Source organism: Macrotis lagotis, chromosome 1, assembly GCF_037893015.1.
Source record: "Macrotis lagotis isolate mMagLag1 chromosome 1, bilby.v1.9.chrom.fasta, whole genome shotgun sequence".
NCBI classification, from domain to species: Eukaryota; Metazoa; Chordata; class Mammalia; order Peramelemorphia; family Peramelidae; genus Macrotis; species Macrotis lagotis.
This window is the reverse complement of record NC_133658.1, coordinates 208,165,037-208,184,380: the sequence shown is the minus strand read 5'-3', so window position 1 is coordinate 208,184,380 and position 19,344 is coordinate 208,165,037. Positions and strand designations below refer to the sequence as shown.

Below are 19,344 nucleotides of genomic sequence, written 5' to 3'. Positions count from 1 at the left end.
GTCTGAAAAGCCTGAAGAGAATGAAAAGAACCTTCTTCTCTTTCAGTAATGCCAATTTACACCCTGCTCACCCCTCAGAAAGGTTCAGGGCAAACGAAACTCAATGAGAAGAGTGGGCTTTAGGGCATGGATTATACATAGAGTTGTTAATAGTTAAAAAGATAATAATTACTCTATGGTAGTGCTAGGACCAACAAGATTTTTATTTTTATTATTTTTTTTTAGGTTTTTGCAAGGCAAATGGGGTTAAGTGGCTTGCCCAAAGCCACACAGCTAGGTAATTATTAAGTGTCTGAAACCGGATTTGAACCAAGGTACTCCTGACTCCAAGGCCAGTGTTTTATCCACTACACCACCTAGACGCCCCAAGATTTTTATTTTAAAAAATATAATTATTACATTTAAAAACTTGTTTCAAAAACTATTACAGCACACTTAAATTTTGAATTATGCTGAATTGTGTTATAAATAACATCATTCTTTAAGTGCTATTGAAAATGAACAAGCGTTTCTAGGCAAAGTATAACATAAAGGTCTAGCTACAATTTTTAGGCTATCTTCTGGATCCCCTTGATGAAACATGTTTTTAAATTGCTTCTCAACTACTTATAGAAAGGAAAAGAAATTCAAGTCAGTAGTCATTCAGAGGATCCAATTCCAATCACCATCATTCAAGAAATATTGTAATTATTTTGGTAAAATAATGATCAAAAATAACCAAGTGAAAAAAAAGAAGTGAATTTTTTTCTTCATTCAACCAATCAACAATTATCTATTAAGTGCCCACTAGCTCTGAGGATACCAAAAGAAAAATAAAATAGCTAGTCATTCAGAGGGTCCAATTCAATCACCATCATTCAAGAAATATTGTAATTATTTTGGTAAAATAATGATCAAAATTAACCAAGTGAAAAAAAAGAAGTGAATTTTTTCTTCATTCAACCAATCAACAATTATCTATTAAGTGCCCACTAGCTCTGAGGATACCAAAAGAAAAATAAAATAGCCTCTGCCTTCAAGGAGTTTACATCATCTATTTTTTTCCATAAGCAAGGAAGCAGCATGGTATAATGGAAGGTACACTACATATTTGATTGTTTGAAGATTCTAGACTTGCATTCTGGTTCAGTTACTTGTTGCCCATGTATTCAATTAAGCAATAAGCATTTATTAAACCCATAATATGTGCCATACACCATGTCAAGTGCTAAAATACAGAGAATGAAATAATTCCTCCTTTCAAGGAGCTTAGGGACAACCACTAAACTGGTTTTTTAATAAAAAAAGAAAAAGAAAGAAAAGGAACCACATAATCTTTAAGATTCCTTCAACTTTATATTTTATGATTTTATGAGCCTATGGTCTTCCACTACCAACAATGGTAGAATCAATTTCATGACTTACAACTTGAAGATATATAAGACTTCTCTCCTATAATGCTCAGAGTTCCATCTGTCCCAAAGTTGAAATGACTTTCCCTTTCTTTTCTTTTTTGAATTAACACTTTCCATTTAGTTTTCTAATAAATCCAATGGCAATGGGTAGGCTAAATGAACTTTGAGTTTTGACATCTATGTAATTCTCTATCTTGACTTCCACAGTCCCCCAAGAATTTTTTGTCTTTGCTCCTGAGTGATTTCTTGAAGCTTATAAGGTATATATTTTATCTATTCTGACCAGTAGGCTTTCAAACCATCCCAATGGTTAATGGGGCCAAGATTCAGGGAAGAACTGTAATTGGACAAGGTATCTCAGGCTGTTTAAGCTGCCTAATCATCATAGGCTTGCCTAAAACCAAAAGATTGATTCCTGTCCCTACCCCCAAAGTCAATTAAGAAGTACCAAGTATATCCATAAAACACAAGACATGTGGCAAAGGATAAATTGAATCCCTTAATAGAATGTAAACTCCTCAACAGCAGGGATTGCTTCATTTTTTGCATCTGTGTCCTCAGTGCCTCATACCAGTGGATGACACATACGGTAGCAGGTGCTTAATAGATACTTGTTGATTGATTAAATGGGAAAATACAATACAGACTCACATACCACTCCCCTAACACCCTTTTTAACAGCTGATAATCTGTTGAAAAATGCAAAGTGAGGTGACATGTTTACAGGATTACCAATATTATTTGCATTTCCCATTAACTCTGTTATTTGGACTTGAGGATTATTAAATAGCACACCTGACACACTAACAGGCCAGGGTCTCGCCCCTAAATCTAACCCCAAGCCTCCAGACTAGATGGGATAAAATGGATTATGCCAAAATATGTTGCAAAATAAGTTCCCCTAAGATCAAAAGTAGAAATACTAATATCTGAGAAAACTAGCTAAACTAATTACTGAACTCAGGAATTTCTTCCTGAGACAATGAATGAGGTATAGTGGGGAAAATATTGAACCAGGAGACTGGAAACTTGAGTTCAAAACCCAGCTCTGACACTGACTAGTATTGTAACAAGAAGAAAATATTAAATAGCTTCCTCTTAAATGAGCCTATAATACTTGTATTCCCTACTACAGAGGACTGTCATAAAGTGCCTTGTAAACTTTAAAGTGTTGTAGAAATGTAAGCTGTTACAGTTACTTAAGACTACAGGTTATATACCGGATATATGCATTTTAAATGTTCCATCTGGATATTCTAGCAAACAGAAAACCATCAATGGCTGAACCCAGTTTTAGTGAAATTAATAATGAAATGAGGTCACCCTAACTGGCCGAGCCTGGGAGAGGTTGACCATATCCAATCTGAATCCTCCCCAGGTGGGAGGGTGACTATTTACCTCCATTCTAATCACTCTTTTATGTGACATATCTTCAAACACTTCAAAATAACATCTCCAAAATCTCTTCCCTAATGATTCCAGTAACAGAGGGGGGAAGGGGTGTGTGTACAGCTCTACTGTACTAATAGATGACATTATCAGGTGAGCTTAAGGGCCCGGTGGACACCCAAGGTCTCTGTGGCAGATTCTGCTAGAGTGATTTGACATTTACTTCTCTACCTCACTTTTTAAAATGAGAAAACTAAGGCAAACAGGGTTAAGTGACTTACCCAGGGTCACAAAGCTAGTTAAGTGTCTGTCGGTTTTGAACTCAGGAGGATGAGCCTTTCTGACTCCAGGTCCAGCAAACTATCTACTAGCTACCCCATAGAGAAGCATAATTAGACCAAAAATTCCAGTGGAAAAGAAAAATCTCAAGGAGTTTTAGTGGACTGTAAGAACAATATAAGTCAGTAATGTGATATGGCAGCCAAAAACATCCAATACTATTCTAGTCTGCTTTAAAGCAGACAGGCAATAAGTAATTATAAATACTTTCTATGTACCAAGTACTGTGTTAAGTACTGGGAATCAAAATACAAGCAAAACCAAATACCACCTGCCCTTTAGGAACTTACACTCTAATGGGGGAAGATAACACATAAAGGGGACCTGAACATTAAGGATGAGAGGAGAGGTTTGCATAGGAACATAGTCGGGGGGAGAGATTGTCAAGAGTCTCAAAAAACAGAATTGGGAGGGAAATAAAATATAACCAACCTGACACTATCTTTGAAATGGTGACTCTTGGAAGGAACTCAACAATGAAGAATAAGGCTGGCACTGAGAATTATATTCCAAAGTGAGAAGTCTCAAGGAAAAGATGGAAGTTTTAGGATAAGAAGACAATACTGAATCATAATGGTAAAATCCAAGAGTCATAAATATAGCTGGGAGGGAAATGTTTCTCTTCTTTAAGAGAATCATAATGTCCAATACAAGAGAAGTGATAGTGTTAATGACATTTCCTGATCATGCCACATCTAGAGTATTGCATTTCATTATAGGTGCTTTATTTTAGGAGGATCATAAACAAGCTGTGGCAGATCCAGAAAAAGATGAATAGGGTTGTGGGAGGATCAGAGAACAAGCTACATAAGGATTATTTGGAGAAATAGGGGGTGTTTAGCCTAGAATAGGTAACCTTGTTGTGAGGAAATGGTGTCAAAAATATAGTCTGTGATGGGAAGGGGGAATCAAGAGACATTTTTCATTGGTAGCAAGGAGGAAAGGGAGTAGGAAAGTGAACCAGGAGCAGAGGCTAGAAGTTTCTGAAACAGAAAGAACTGTGGAGTTTGAACAAAGACCATGGACTATTAATTTAGGAAAAAAACTGATTATCTTATTGTCTGATCTTGCTATCTCTTTTACTTTATGTTTCTTCCTTAAGGATATGATTTCTCTCTCATCACATTAAATTTGGATCAACGTATACCATGGAAACAACGTAAAGACTGGCAAATTGCCTTTGGGGGTGGGGGGAGGGAAGTAAGATTAAGAAAAAAAATTATGAAACTCAAAAAAATAAAATATTTTTAAAAAAGAAGTTTCTGAGAAGATTTAGGCTTTCTTTAAGAAAAAAAGATAATTCTGGGCTGCTCTTCCCAGACTCTAGAGTAGAGACTTAACTAGGTCTTACTATTTCACTAAAAAGAAAAAAGCCAAATTAAAAAGCTTTTGCACAGGCAAAACCACTGTAACCAAGATCAAAAGAAATGTAGTAAATTGGGAAACAATTTTTGCAACTAGTATTTCTGACAAAGGACTCGTTTCTAAAATATACAGAAAAACTGAGCCAAATTTTCAAAAATAACAAGCCATTAAGCAATCCATAGTCATATGAAAAATTGCTCCAAATCATTACTTTAGAGAAATGCAAATTAAAGCATCTCTGAGATACCACCTCACACCTCTCATACTGGCCAATATGACCAGAAAGGACAATGATCAGTGTTGGAAGGGATGCGGGAAATCTGGGACACTAATACATTGATGGTGGAGCTGTGAACTCATCCAACCTTTCTGGAGAGCAATTTGGGATTATGTCTAAAGGGCAACAAAAATGTGCATACCCCTTGACCCAGAAATACCACTACTGGGTCTATAACCCTGAAGAGATGATAAAAAAAAGGGTAAAAACATCACTTGTACAAAAATATTTATAACACTCCTGTTTGTGGTGGCAAAAAAATTAGAAATTAAGTGAATGTCCTTCAATTGGGGAATGGCTTAACAAACTGTGGTATATGTATGTCATGGAACACTATTGTTCTATTAGAAGCCATGAGGGATGGGAATTCAGGGAAGCCTAGAGAGATTTGCATGAACTGATGCTGAGCAAGATGTGCAGAATCAGTAAAACATTATACACCCTAACAGCAACATGGGGGTGATGATCAACCCTAAAGGACTTGCTCATTCCTTCAGTGCAACAACCAGGGACAATTTTGAGCTATCTGCAATGGAGAATACCATCTGTAGCCAGAGAAAGAATTGTGGACTTTGAACAAAAACCAAAGACTATTAACATCAAATTGGGGGGGGGGGGGGAAGCATTATATTATAATGTAATTAATTTTACTGTCTCATACTTTATATTTCTTCTTTAAGGATATGATTTCTCTGTCAACACATTAAACTGAGATCAAACTATAACATGGAACCAATGTAAACCATTATTAAATAATTTTTCCAATAAAACTATTAAAACTTAAATTCAGGTTTCTTTGTTCCTAGTCTGATGCCTTCTGTGGGGGTGGGGGGAGGGAAGCAAGAATGGGGGGAAAATTGTAAAAATCAAAATAAAATCTTTCTTTAAAAAAAGAAAGAAAGAAAGAAAAAGAAAAATCCAGACTTCCAAAATGCCCAAAAGTGCGCCCCCCTAATTCATTCAACCAACCAAAAACAATCCTTCCTTCTAACAACCACCCAAACAGCTTGGTGCTGACCACAACTTCAGTGCTAAACCAGCTGGTTTTCTCAGCATTGCTACAACTGTTGGCTGTGATGCTGAAACTTCTTTGATCACAGCAGTGCTAACACACTTTTTCAAGATAACTTGGAATAAATTAGATAATTTGTTTAATTACTAAGCAGGCTGCTTGGAAGCTTCTTCATTCTCATATTATAATTATTGAAGTTTCTGCCAGAGAAAACCTCAGTATTCATATACTAGTAGACATCAGGCATAAAATGGTTAAAATTGGTCCAGTTTCCAAATTTTACATTAAAACATTTACAATTTACAACTGAGAATTCAATACTCACAAAAGATGGTAATATTTTATTTATTTCTCATTTTTTTAGCTCAGTGTGAAATACTTTTAGATTCAAACTTGGCATCACAAATAACTTCACAATTATTTGAACTACTAGCAAGATTAATATCTCTACATTTTCCAATCAAATTTTAAAATCAAATTCATTTAGTTGTAAATAACAAGATAAAAAGATGTGATAAGTGTGGATCATTGCTAGTCTTCTTTGAAGATTATAATTACAATTTGCTTCACCCAAAGGTAAATGAATTTTGGTCAACCTATAACACTGGTAGACTAAAAAGCTCCAGGGATATCTTTAAGAATAGGATTCAAATTTCCTAATAATTTTCCTAGTCTCTGAGCAATCAATCGCTGGGGAATTCAGATAATTTTAAATCTAGTTTAGCTAGAGTATGCATAAATGAATCAAGATACATAGCATATCCTGGAACCAAATCTGAATACTCTATTTCAAAGTTCTCTTTAAAATGTGCTTTATTTCCATACAGACACAAGAAATTCAGCATTCTTTCCATACTACTGTAATTCCTACATTCCACTTCATAAAAGCACTATGACCCTAGCTATTTACTCCCCTGCTACCATTAATGTCTCAGTTCCAGCACTCTCATCCACACCAAGCTAGAATGCCCTAATCTCAGTTCAAATTCTATAAGAGTATCCAATCCTTGACAATGTTAAATGAATAATTGATGTGATAGCCATGCCCAGTGAATAATTTTGACATGATATTAATCTGAGGGGACATATCCCATAGGAATTTAGTTTGGGGACTCTTTCTACTCAAATTTTTTAAAGTGAAAATTAATTGATTGGTTTATAATCAACTTCTTTAAATAATTTGACACTAAGAACCATTATCTTTTTTAAATATTTTATTCTGAAATAGTATACTCTGGAGATACTATTATTTTATATAGAGATTAGTCAGGAAAGGCATTATATCACAGCAGAAAGGGCACCAGACTGGGAACAAAGAAACCTAATTGGAAAAATTATTTAATAAGTTCTTGTTCTTCAGTTTTCACATCTGCAAAATGAAGTCTTTGGACAGTATCTCCATCAATAGAATCATTTCCCTTCCCCCTCTCTAATTTTGTATAATTTTTATCTGAGTTTTATTTATTGATTATATATAATATAATATATATATATATGTTACAAAAACAATTCTCTGGGATTATTGTTAATTCCTCCATTCAGAAGCACTCTACAGACGTGATCTCTAGTACACCATTTGAATGTGGATTTGGTACTTAGAACAGGCAAAAATAGAGAAAGAAATGTTATAAAACTTCCTTGGTGGGAGAAACACATGGGCAGAAATGTATTCACTTTTAAAATCCTTAACTTCCATAACTATCTTTGTCAGGGAAAAGACACTGATTGCTTCATGATCCAAAATCTCTCAGGGTCTTAAAAATATCACAATTCAGGTCAAGTCAGTTCACCAAATGTTTTTTAAGCCTTAAAGCAAGGCACCCTGCTCTATCCTGGGATAGATGAAAATGATAGTCTCAATGCACAGGGATCTTACCACATTTAAGAAGAGAAACCATGCATGCAACCAAAAAAAAATATGTCATAAGAGGCAGAGTATGGTGAAAACAAAGGAAAGATTGAGATAAAATATGATATTTGGGGAAGGGAAAGTGGGCCTTTTTTTCATTTTTCCTTCTGGAGACATAATTTACTGATTTTATTTCTTGCCTATTCCCTAAATCATACCTATTGAATTCATATAAAGAAACTGGGAATCCAGAAAGGTATCATTTGACTTTAAATTCCAAAACATTCAACCTTCTTTTCCTATTTAAATAAAAATGTAGCTAACACATTCCTTTTGTCCTAGAAAAGACCCATGGCAAAGGTGAATTCACTTCTCCTCCCCAAAGACCCTGTTCAAATTTGAGTTAAGCATGACACAGGTCCTGAATTTTCTATGGATCTTAGAAAGTGAGCAGAAAAAAAATGAAAATTTTATTGTTGATGAAGTGAAATCTTAAATTAGTGAAATAAATAGAATTACAGAAAATATGATGCTTTAGAATACATTGATGGAACCATGATTTTTTTTCATGTTGGGAATTCTTAAGTGTGACATTTCCTTCCAAAGATGTTGACTAGAAACTCATCTGTATTTTATATCAGAAATTTGAGAGTTCAGCTACTTTCCTATAATCAAATTAGCATTATGTGCCAGTGGCAGAACTTAAATATATGTCCCCCAGACTCAAAGGCTACCTTCTCTTTATTCCACACCATACTATCAGTCATTGGTCTTGCACCCCTGTTTACAAATTCTTTAATATTGATATTATAGAATGTAGACTATCAATGTCAAAAGAAACCTTAGAACATTGTGTATAAAGATTGAAGATCTTAGAACAGAAGCACCATATTCAAATATAAATGGATCTCTATTGGCTTCATATTGACTTAGAAAATTACAAATTAACAACATCTATGTTGTACTGTATTTTATCTATTTCGTCAAATATTTATCAATTACATTTTAATCTGGTTCAAACAGTACTTAGTACAGAGTGTCTCATGAATCTGACACCTCTATCTTAAATCACAAAATGTAAAACTGGAAGAGACCTTAGAGATCCCCCCCCCTGCCTTAATTCACATATGTGGAAACTCTCCTGGGTCATCTAATTATTAAGTAGAAAAGTCAGGATTTGAACTTGGTCCTTTGATTCAAAATCTGGTTCCTCTCTTTCCAGTATTCCATTCTGCTCCTCATTCCCCTATCTACATCTGTGTTTATCACTGTCCATAAAATTAATATAAATTCTATTTACAAATGCAGAAAATTTGTATTTTGGTGTGGTGTTTTAACTTTCATTGTTTTAACCTCCCACTCTCTACCCTTTACAGAAAAAAAATGCAAGGAATACTGTATGTTTTGCTCTCTGTAGCACTCTAAGACTTATTATTAATTTCTATCCTGAGCTTATTTCAATCAATCTTGTTATAGTTTAATGCTATTGTAATGGATTATCTTTCTCAGGCACATGAAAATCAGTTTCCCAAGATAATTGGGGCTGAATTAGATCATTTGTCTAATTGAAGAATAGTAACAACCTATCATGGAATCAATCTATCCTCATGTATAAAATGACATCAGCTGCAAGCAAAAGGCACTTCACTTTTCCCCCAAGTGGATCTGTTGATTCCAGAGGGATTTGTGGGATTCCAGTGAAAGTTCTGAACATTTATTAAAATGAAAGCCTTGCTAACATTTGAACTCAGGCACTGCATCTTTATGCTGCTGGAAGATGATAAGAAACTCTTATAGTGAAGTACTGCTTCAGTCTTAGAATTATTTGCCTGAAAATGTCAATTCCAAATTATTATTTTACCCTGAACTTTTTACATTGTAGACTTCATTATTAAAGTACGGTTCTTGGGGGTTTTTTTCACATATACATTTATGTGGAATTTAAAGGAAACCAGGGAATCTAGTAAGTGATTATGAGGTTATAATGGGTTATGAGAGTATTTGAGGTTTGAGGGGGCACCCAGGAAAAAAAATTTCTGGAGCTGGAAATGAAGTGTCTTATTCATACAAAGTCAGGATGCCAGAATCACTGGATCAAAGCATATATGATAGAGAATAAGGTGCAAAAAAAACCCAGGAAAGGTAGGAGGGGGCTAGATTTTGACAAGCATTGAAAAACAAGGAGGATTTTATATTTGATCCAGAAGACAATGGGCAGGAGGAAGTGGGGTGGCACTGGAATTTACCAAATAAGGGGATAGCATGGTCAGATCTGTGTTTTAAGAATTCATTTTATTTTGACTGAATGGAAGATGGATTGGAATGGGGAAGAGGTAGACTCGCCAGTAAAATGTTGTAATACTTTAGAATAAGGTGATGAAGGCCTGCACTAGAGGAAACAAGGGGCAAGAGTAAAATTGTCAGGCCTTGACAACAGATTGGATATGGGATGGATGAGAGAGAGAATGAGGAATACAGAGTGCTTCCTAGGTTACAAGCTAGAAGGTACTGGGAAAAGTAGCAGGAGGAAGATTTAGGGGAAAGATTATGAGTTCCCTTTTAGATATATTGAGTATAAGATGTCCCCTGGACATCCAATTCAAGATATCTTAAAGGCAGTTGGAGCTGCAAGACTGGAGGTCAGCAGGGGGAAATAAGATTTGAGAATCTGCAGCATAGAGAGGTTAATAAAATCCAAGGGATTTTATTTAATTTTGAGATTAATTTGGTGATGAGATCCTCAAAGGAAGTAGTATGGAAAAAAAAGAGAAAAGGGTCCCAAGATAGAATCCTGAGGAATATCTATAGTTAGAAGAAATTATCTGAGTGAGGATATATCAAAGGAGACTTAGGAGGAGTGATCAGAGAGGTAGGAGGAAAACCAGGAAGAGAATAGTAATCCAAAAACCTAGAAAAAAGAGATAATCAAGAAGAGAGAATCAAGTATCCAAAGCTGCAGACATCTCAAAAAGAAAAAAAAAAAGCATTGAATTTGACTATTAAGAAATCATTGGGGGGGGGGGCGGCTAGGTGGCACAGTGGATACAGCACTGATGTTGGAGTCAGGAGTACCTGGGTTCAAATCCAACCTCAGACACTTAATTACCTAGCCATGTGGCTTTGGGCAAGCCACTTAACCCCATTGCCTTGAAAAATCTAAAAAAAAAATCATTGGTAACTTTAGAGGGAGCAGTTCTAGTGGAATGATAAAATCAGAAACTGGATTATAAAAGGTTAAGGAAAGAATTAAAGGAGACTAAGTGGAGGTAGCTAGTGTTCTGGATGACCTTTTCAAGGTGTTTCTACCCACAAAGGATAGAAGAGATAAAACAACAGTTAGCAAGGTTGGAAAGGTCAAATGATAACTTTTTTCAACTTAGGATAGACAAACGCACAATTGTAAGCAGTATTGAACCAGTAGACTTGAAGAGATTGATAATGAGTGACTTAATGTGACAGAGAAGGGAATCTGTTGGAAGAGAAAGGAAGAAATTGGATCACTTGAGCAGATATATATATACGGGTTAAGCATTATAAGCAGCAGAGTCATTTCATCATTTGAAACAAGGAAGAAGAAAGAGAAAGTGGGAGAAGGCAGATATGAGATGAGGAAGAGGGGAAAAAGAGAGGTCTTATAGTAAACTTCAATTTTTCAATAAAATATGAGGCAAGGTTCTAAGCTGAGAAGGTTAATATCTCCCACAATCCTAAGAAAGCTAGAATTCCAAGTATTAACCTAATTCCTAAATCATCCTTCATAATGTACTATGGTCCCAGCTCCTTGTTCCCCTCCCACTATGAATTCCTCAATTCCAGCATCCCCACCAAATCTAAATTAGATTTATCCTAGACTTAGACCAATTCCACCATTGTTCAACCCTAGTCGAATCCCATCTCTTCCCCTTACTCCCACTCATTCATGGTCAGAACAGTTCTGGGAACAAGTGGGGGGTAGAACCAAGACAACAGTGTGAAGGCAGTATTTCCTGGAAACACCCCCCCCACAAAAAAGCTCCAAAGGCCATCAAATTATGACTATAGCCAAAATTTAGAGGAGTGAACCCATTGAGGGACTGATTGATACAATTTCCCGGTCCAAGATAACTTAGAAGTTCCACAGGAAAGGTGTGTTTCACCGGGACCAGGGGATGGAAAAAAAGCCGCAGCCGGTCACAGTGCAGCACAGCCCAGGGATCACCAGGAATAGCTTGAAAGAGTGGTGAAAAAACTCTGCTGCACCAGATGGAGTGTAGACTGAGGACCCCTGCCTCAGAGCAGCCCTGCAGTGAGAACCTGCAGCGGTGATCAGGGAAGCCAGCCTGCACTTCCAGAATACAGTCCACAGATGGTAAGGGGGTTGGGGGAGACTACCAAAAAATCTCTCTGCTCTCCCTGGGGGGGGGGGGGGGGGGGGACTCAGCTGTTTGCCCACACTCAGGTCCAGGTTGTAGTTTGGGCTTCCAAACTAAGATAGCTGAGCAGGGACCCTCCTTACAGCTCCAGGGCAGAGGTCATCTACATATCAAAGCACAGGCAAGAGAGCATAAGACTGTGGAGGAATAAAGGACCCAGTGGGGTGTCCCAAAAAAAACCCCAAAGTCTTGGAAGTGTGGTAAATTAGTCTTAGGCTGAGGAAATGAGCAAACAAAAGAAAAAGAAGAATCTGACCATAGAAAATTACTTTGGTCCCATGGAAGATTCAGAAGATGACAAAATCAAAGTTTCTGTACCCAAAACCTCCAAGAGAAACAGAAAATGGGCTCAGGCTACAGATGAGCTCAAAAAAAGACTTTGAAAAGCAATTAAGGGAGGTGGAGGAAAAATGAGAGCAATGCAGCTAAATCATGAAAACCAAATCAGCAGCTTGGTAAAAGAAATATAAAAAAAAAAGAAAAATACTAAAGAAAACGATATGTTAAAAACCAGTTTAAGAAAAATGGGCAAAAAAGTGAAACATGTCTTAAAAGGCAGAATTGGTCAGCTGGAAAAGGAGATAATCAAGCTCTCTAAAGAAAATAACTCCATCAAATGTAGAATGAAACTAAAGGAAAAATGAGAAGATAGGGTTGGGTTAAGGGGGAATGGAGGGAGGGGGGGAATAGGTGATAGGAGAAGGAAGACTGGGAGAAGGCACTCAGATACAACACACTTTTGGACAAGGACAGGATGAAAGGTGAGAAAATAGAATAAATGAGAGCGGGGAGGAATAAAGTGGGGGAGAAATACAGCTAGTAATAGCATCTGTGGGAAAAATATTGAAGCAACTTCTCTGGTGAACTTTGGTCTTACGATAAAGAAGGAAACTCACCCCAGAGACAGAGTCATTGGAATCTGAACACAGACTGAAGTACATTTTTTTTTCTCTATCTCACTATTCTTGAGGTTTCTCATCTTCTGGGGGGGCTTATGTTTACTCTTATAACAAGATTATTGTAATAATATAAAATAAATAAACCAAAAAAATTTTTAAAACAACAGTTCCCACTATTATCTGAAATATGTAAGGTTAAGTCAAACTTGAATGTTGAGGTAGCTAGAAAAAAAGATAAATGGCTACCTACAACATCACTTCTTTTACCAAAGTCCCACTTATCCTCATTCAACTCAGAAAATGGTACCTATGCTTTGAAAGAATAAAAATATATTAACAACAGTAAGACATTCTTATTCTTCTTATAGTCTAGGTGCTTCAATCAAATTCATTCTCAAAATCCATTTCACCTTTTAAATCCTTCTTTAAGTATTTTTGATAGCTTTGACCTAAAAGAAATGACTGATATGTCAACTACTTCAAAACTCTGCATCTTTTGATACTGTTAATTGCTCTCCTTGCTTTTCTTTTTTTGGGATACTATTTTCTTCTGGTTTTCTTCCTCCTATATAATCACTCTCAGTCTCCTTTGATGAATTCTCCAGATCATTTCTTCTAATGGTAGATATTTCACATGTCCTTGTCACAATCTTGTGCTTAATGTATCTGTCTCTTCAACAAAGATCTGACCATCAGCATACACAGTCTTAGATGTGTTTCACAATTTCACACATGATTTCACAATTGAGTCAATATTATGATTTTTTGCCACAACAATTCATGGATATTCTCTATCAAGGCATGAAGTTATAATCTGAAATAGTACAGGGAGGAGTCACACAGACATCATCACAGAATAGTAGTGGAGAGAGTAGTGGAGATTTGAGTCCCGCAGACTCTAGTTCAAATCTTGCTACACACTGTGTGTGTATGTGTGTGTGTGTGTGCAAGCCACTTTCCTTCTCCAGGGCTTAGTATTATCACTATTATAAATAAGGTTAGTATAGATGATCTCTGAGATCTCTTCCATCTCTTCATGTGTGATCTCTTAAAGAAGCTGTATCTTTGAAAATATCAAAGTAAATAATTTTCTGGCAACCAGAGTGTGGTGGAAGTGAAAGAGGAAGGGACTAAGCATTTATTAAGCTTTTTCTGTGTTGCCAGCTCTATGCTAAAAGTTTTACAAATACTATCTGTAAAAAAGCAGGTGATGTTATTATCCCCATTTTACAAACTGACATAGAGAATAAACAACCATCCATGCTCACACAGGTAGAAAGTGTTTCAGATCAGATTTGAATTTTGACTTTTACTGACTTGGGGGGGGTCCAACATACTATTCTCTTAACTATGCTAGTTCATTACAGGTACAAGTTTTAAAGCATAAGACATTTTCCCATTCCCTTAGTTGTTAGTGCTCTCTCCCAAACTCACTCCACAACTTATTTGTTATTTACTTCTCTGGGTATTTATTTCTCCTAATAGATTATAAACTCCTTGAGAGTAGAGAAACTTTTATTTTTTGTCTTTGGAAGCCCTGGTACCAAGCACAATGCACATGGTAGGCACTTAGAAAGAGTTTGAGGCATTCATTTGAGAGCATCTATCTGTTCAGAGTTTTTGCTTCTTTTTGTTCATCTATCAAGGTAGGTTGGCAACTCTTCTGAAATATGTAGAGAGTTACCTGTTATCTGAAAAGTTTATTGAATAGCCAGAGTCAGAAAACATTAGAAATAAGATTTGAACCCAGATCTTACATTGTCTCAGGGGACAATACCTATATATACTGGCTCTTACAAGTCTTCTTACATCTAATTTTCTCCACAAAGTACCTCATGCCTCATTCTTAACTCTTCTTCATCAAATTCTACTACCTTTATTTAGTTTATGTTTTAAGCTCTTTCCCACAGTCCTACACTTCAGAAATCTGATTCCTGATCATCTCCTCCAATTTTATTCATTTTGTTACCATGACAGTAGCAAAATTAGTTATGAGGGAAAAGAATCATCTTTCACTTTCAGGCAAAATTTTATCTAGTTCAAGTGCATCCAAGCATTAGCTCTCAGGGGTATCTTATTGTTTTATTCATGAAAGAATGCTTGATGATGCTGCAAGATTCATACTATAATAGGACTGCATTTGGCTATGTCTTTCCATAAAATCTGTATAAGGCTAAAAGCAAAATTTATAGAAAGGCCATCTAGACCTAGCAAGTGTTACATTTGTGATTTTTGCAAAGAAAAGTTAAAATTGACTTCAACCAAATATTTTCACCAAGACTTTGCATAGAAACTAAAAACAACATTTTTTTATGTTCCTGCAATTCAGAATCCCAAAATGTACATGTTTTCATAAAGAATCTTCAAGATATAGGGATCCATAGAAACCCCAGCTGATATCTGTTCCCAGATACTTTTTTTGAATACACAAGATGTACCAGAAAGAGAGGTCCATTGGATGGTCACTTTGGTTTAGATCCACAACTATCTCCATTCCTGAGAGAGAGAGAGCAGATTTTTTTAGTCTATGATCCATGGAGCCTCAAAGGATTACTGAAGAGATTTTGGGAGATCTATAAACTTGAATGGGAAATGAATACATCTTTATTTTTATTAACCTCTAATATTTATAATTTTATTCAATTATTTAAAAATAGTATTTTCAGAAGTGGTCCATAGGTGTCATCAGATAACCAATAGAGTACTTGACTCAAAAAAGATTAAGAAACCTAGATGGATTTTTTTCATTTTTCATCCAACTGGTTGTGAAGTCCTGTAAAACCACTTGAAAATTGGCAGCAGCAATCTTGGGCATAGTGTAGAATTTGATATATTGGCTTTGGATCTGGGAGGCAAATGAATTCTTCAAGAATGAAAAAATTAAAAATAGAAGGGTGGTTTCCAATCCTGAACCAAAACTCAAATTAAAGTCACTGAGAGTCTACAAAAGTTAGAGAAAGAGCTTCTGGAAAGTTTCAAAAAGGAGTTGAGTATATCTGAACTGGGTGCATCCTGAGTCATAAGGATAGCTGATGGGAGCCCACTCCCAACTATATTCATTTTCCTTTTCCTCTCTATCCAGGTAGCAGTGTTCAAACCTAAGAGATTAGTCATGGTGGCATCTGGCATTTCCAAAAGTTTCCTAGATTATCCTCCAAGGATTTCCTTAGGGTCAAAGCCTTATAAGGTCAAAGCTGGGAGTAATGGGTAAAAGAAGCAAAGTTTGATGAGAAGAAGCGTGAATTTAAAGTCAAGCTATACTAGTTTAGATAATGAGCTCTACTAAATTACTAGCTACCCTTTTTTGAAAAATTTGAGGTCTAAAAACTGGGAGTGTCTTAAACAGTGGTTGTAGATTTTTTTTACTTATATTTCCCGTTTTTTCACACTTCTTGTCTTTGCACTCATTGTTTCACATTTTTCACCAGTATATTTGGTTATGTTTTGCCACGTTCTGCCCAGAAATGGCTGAGAAAAGATTTTTTGTACAGTGCTGAAATCAAGTTCAAAATGATTCAATTTGCAAAAGTGAATGGAAATCATGCTGCTGAACATAAGTTCGGTCCTCCTCCAACTGAGAAAACAATCCAAGACTGACTACAGGAAGAAGAAACCCTACTGAAAAATGAGTGAGTCAGCAAAATGGCCTGATTTAGAGAGGGAATTGTGAAGATGTGGATTGAAGAGCAAAGAGCAATTGGAATTCCTGTGTCCACAAAGAGGGTTCAGCATGAGACAAGAACTGTTGATGAAAAAGAAGTTATTGATTTCAAAGGAAGACACAACTGGTGCTTCAGGTTCATGAAACAATGTATTTAACATGTGTACATGCACCAGACTTGCCCAAAAGATGCCTGGAAGGTATGAGCAGAAGGTCCTTGAATTTTATGATGAATAAAACAAGTTTAATAACTGTGATATGTTTAATTTTGTGCCCCAAAATTAAGGTGCATCTTATACATGGGGAAGTACAATATATAACTTTAAGCAAGTCGTTGTTACCCAACCTGAGTTATTTCAATTTCCTCATCTATGAATTTAGAGGATTAAATTAGATGATCTCTAGGGTCCTTTGAACTTATGGAAAATAGAAACTGATTTTCAATCTTTTCTTAGCCCCTTGCTAAGTCACATAAAACTCGGTCTCAGTTTTCTCATTTGTATGTACATAAAGTGGTTAGCTAACCTTAAAACTCTAACATATAACATATAAAAATTATAACATGTAAATGTTAGTTATCATTATTAAGAGGCTACCTTAAACTTAATATATGGGAAAACTTGTTAATGATTAGAGCTGTCTAAAAGCTGTCTTCCTCAGGAAGAATGAAATTTCTATCACTAGAGGTCTTTATCACAGATGACTACTTATCAAAGATGTTATAAAAGGGATTCTTGTTCAGCTATAGGCTAAATTAAATAAAATTGAGGCCTTTATCACCCCTGAAAGTCTGCAGTTCTGTGAATGGCCATGACTGGTTCTGTGAAATTCCAAAAAGTATGGAATGCTGTCCCACAGATTCAGATAAGATTATGCCAAAACTACTATCTTTCACAATGAAACTTTTAAGTACCATGAATACCTAGCACCCAAAGTATAAACCTATTGACCTTCCAACCATTCCAGAAATCAAATACTCATAAGGCATAAGTTTAGCCTAACATTCTACCAATCACCTACAAGGAGGAGATGGAACCTGAGCTAGATCTCAAATATAACCATAAACATTTTCATATTGTACATTCCAAAACATGCTTCCTCTTCTTAAATTATCTATATTGTAACTTAAAATTCTATTAATGCCCCCTTTTTTGTCTAATCTCCTGGTGCATCTAGAAGGTCCTAATGTACTAGAAAAAGCTAAGTATGTAGGGCTTTGTATTATACATCTGTGCAAGGATCAGCCTAGCTAAGTATAGGGAGGTTCATTGATTAAAGAATAATTTTGGTCAAAGCAACTCATAAAACCATTTTAAGACACTAAAGAGGTTGTGATCTTATCAGTAGAATTATCCATGCAAAGAAATCATGGGTCTTTGAGATCTTAAAAGTATGACTTAGTTGACTGTATTACATTTGTTTCTAATTCTTATGGGTAACCCTTTAAACAGCACAGCCTTGACCATGAAAATCTACCCCTCTCTCCCCAGGAAGTATTCCTCAAGGTCATATTAGATGGAAATAGGAAAACTATAGTGATGGGAGCTCATTTTTAGTGTTAAGGATCAACATTGAGTAGAAATCAATCTACTAATATTAAAAGGACCAAGTCAATAGTTTCTTCTGAGTCTAGTGAATTTAACAACAAAAAAGATGACTATTATCCATTTTACCAAAATGTTTAGTGATTCTCCTGAAGAAGTGAGATATATGATCACAATGCTGATAGTGATAAGTACTTCTAAGAATTATATCTTTAAAAAATAATACTTACTTTCCTCTTTCTTCGTGGGATCTTTTCAAAATCAGCATACTTTCTGAAACACAGAATATGTGTCAGATGGAAGTTCAGAATTAAACATATCTTTTATAAAAGAACTCACAAAAGTTTCTCTATGGAACACTAACATGACAGATACAATCAAAACTAAGTGGTGTTGAAGTTTCAATGGCTTAGTGTCTTTGACCATCAGACCAGGAGAGGATGACATAACAACATGGAAAGCAAGAATGCTTGACCACTATCTTCAATCTTTTCATGACAGTGAGACAAAAAAAGGTTTAACTGTGGAATAAAGAATTTAATATGGAAATCATGAATTCCTAATATAGAAACTGCTAAAAGTCTGAGGGAACTGCTGAAGCAGTTTTGGAGCTATCTTTCTAGAAATTTATTCAAATAGGATGGATTCTCATGACCAGAGGCTTTCACATTTATAAACTGAAAGAATTAAACTAAATAAGCTCTAAGATCTTCCCAGTTCCAAATATTATTCAATTATTCCAAATATTATTACTTTTTTAATAGTTTAGGTATCAATTGGTCTAAAGATGGCTATTTCAAGATACCCATTCCATTTCTAAAGTTCTTTTATTTCCCTCATCAAAGTCCCACAATCACATTCTGCAGCTGGGGGAAATGCAAAGATGATCATCCTATATTATATATAAGGCTTCTGTCTCCATAATCACTGAAATTCTAGCTATATACTCTACATAAATGAAAAAAAAGATCTATACTATACCAAACTACAGAATTATAAATTTAGTCCTGAGAAACCATCCAATCAGATTCCTTTATTTTAAAAGTTAGATTTAATTAAGGCATTTAAAAAATTGTACATTACATATGATACCTAGAAGAACAATTCTTGTCCTTTTTTTCCTCTTGAATGTTAATTGCATCTTAATCTTTTAATTATAGTGTTTGAACAAAAAGTTAAAACAAAAAGTTATTTCAACTTATG

The 19,344-nt window shown here is 35.5% G+C and overlaps 1 protein-coding gene across 13 annotated transcripts in view; it reads right to left on the bottom strand.

Moving 5' to 3' along the window:
- DCDC2C (doublecortin domain containing 2C) overlaps positions 1-19,344 on the bottom strand; it is a 229,963-nt gene that overhangs the window by 145,284 nt on the left and 65,335 nt on the right. For all 13 annotated transcript variants that reach the window (XR_012473397.1, XR_012473396.1, XR_012473404.1 and 10 more), the window contains one exon: positions 18,372-18,414. Coding sequence is in view for 3 of the 13 variants with exons in the window: in XM_074209599.1 (XP_074065700.1) it covers positions 18,372-18,414 (43 nt within the window). In the remaining 10 variants the exon portion in view is untranslated. The remainder of the gene's footprint in view (positions 1-18,371; positions 18,415-19,344) is intronic.